Source organism: Tupaia chinensis, unplaced genomic scaffold (genome assembly GCF_000334495.1).
Source record: "Tupaia chinensis unplaced genomic scaffold, TupChi_1.0 Scaffold141208_1, whole genome shotgun sequence".
Classification (NCBI taxonomy): Eukaryota; Metazoa; Chordata; class Mammalia; order Scandentia; family Tupaiidae; genus Tupaia; species Tupaia belangeri.
In genome coordinates, this window is record NW_006201071.1 from 1 (window position 1) to 846 (window position 846).

General features: G+C 44.2%; 1 protein-coding gene across 1 annotated transcript; it reads right to left on the reverse strand.

Annotated features, from left to right (window-relative positions):
• Window positions 1-4: 4 nt before the first annotated feature.
• On the reverse strand, window positions 5-841 carry LOC102482341 (vomeronasal type-1 receptor 3-like; the record flags this gene model as incomplete). The annotated part of the gene is made up of 2 exons (XM_006162950.1): window positions 5-685; window positions 742-841. Coding segments are annotated over 2 exons (781 nt in total), but the record flags the coding sequence as incomplete, so codon positions are not given.
• Window positions 842-846: the final 5 nt, after the last annotated feature.

Consider the following 846-nt stretch of genomic DNA (forward strand, 5'->3'; position numbering starts at 1 on the left):
GGAACTGTGCATTCCTCCCATAACATGGAGAAATGAGCCTAGATATCCTGAGATCTTGACTCATGAGAACAAAGGGGCTGATTGTAGGGTAACAAGAAGTGATTAGTGCAGAGGTGTTCACCAGCCACCAACTGGGCTTAAGAAAAAGAGAGATATATAATGAAAGGATTGAGGAGAGGGTGTAAAATGATACAAAAATTCTCACTAGGACAATAATACTCTGGGTGATCCTGGACTCGGAGGATGGTCTGGGGGAGAGGTTGGTCCCATGAATGTGCCTGTACAGGGTGAAAACCATGGAACCGCTGGCCCAGATCATGAGCCCCAAACACAAAACATCATAGGATAACAACAGTGAATTATATAGTGATAGTGCAGTCCTGTTATTAACAGTCCCAGAGCAGTATCCATAATCAGTTTCTGCCATGCTGTTTTTGCTGTTCCGCTTGCCAACCATGTACATAGAAACACAGATATTGACCAACATGTTCAGGACCCAGCACAGGATGCTGAGAAATCCAATGTATTTGTGAATTTGCAGTTTCAGCTCTGTCCATCTATAGTCCCTGGAGCTGATGGTGATGGCCTGGAAAACACTCAAGAGGCAGGTATTTCCCATAGACACACCTCTGCCCACTCTGTGAACATGGAAGACAAGTTTGCACTCAATATCACTCAGCCCACCCTGTGAACATAGAAGATGAGTTTGCACTCTATATCACTCAGGGAATGCTTTGACACAAAAGCTGTCAGTGTCAGTGGGATTCCTTTAAAAAGTATGATCAAGGAGTTGGCTACAGTCAGGTTCTTGATACTCAGATCTGTAGACCTCAGTGTGTATCTAGT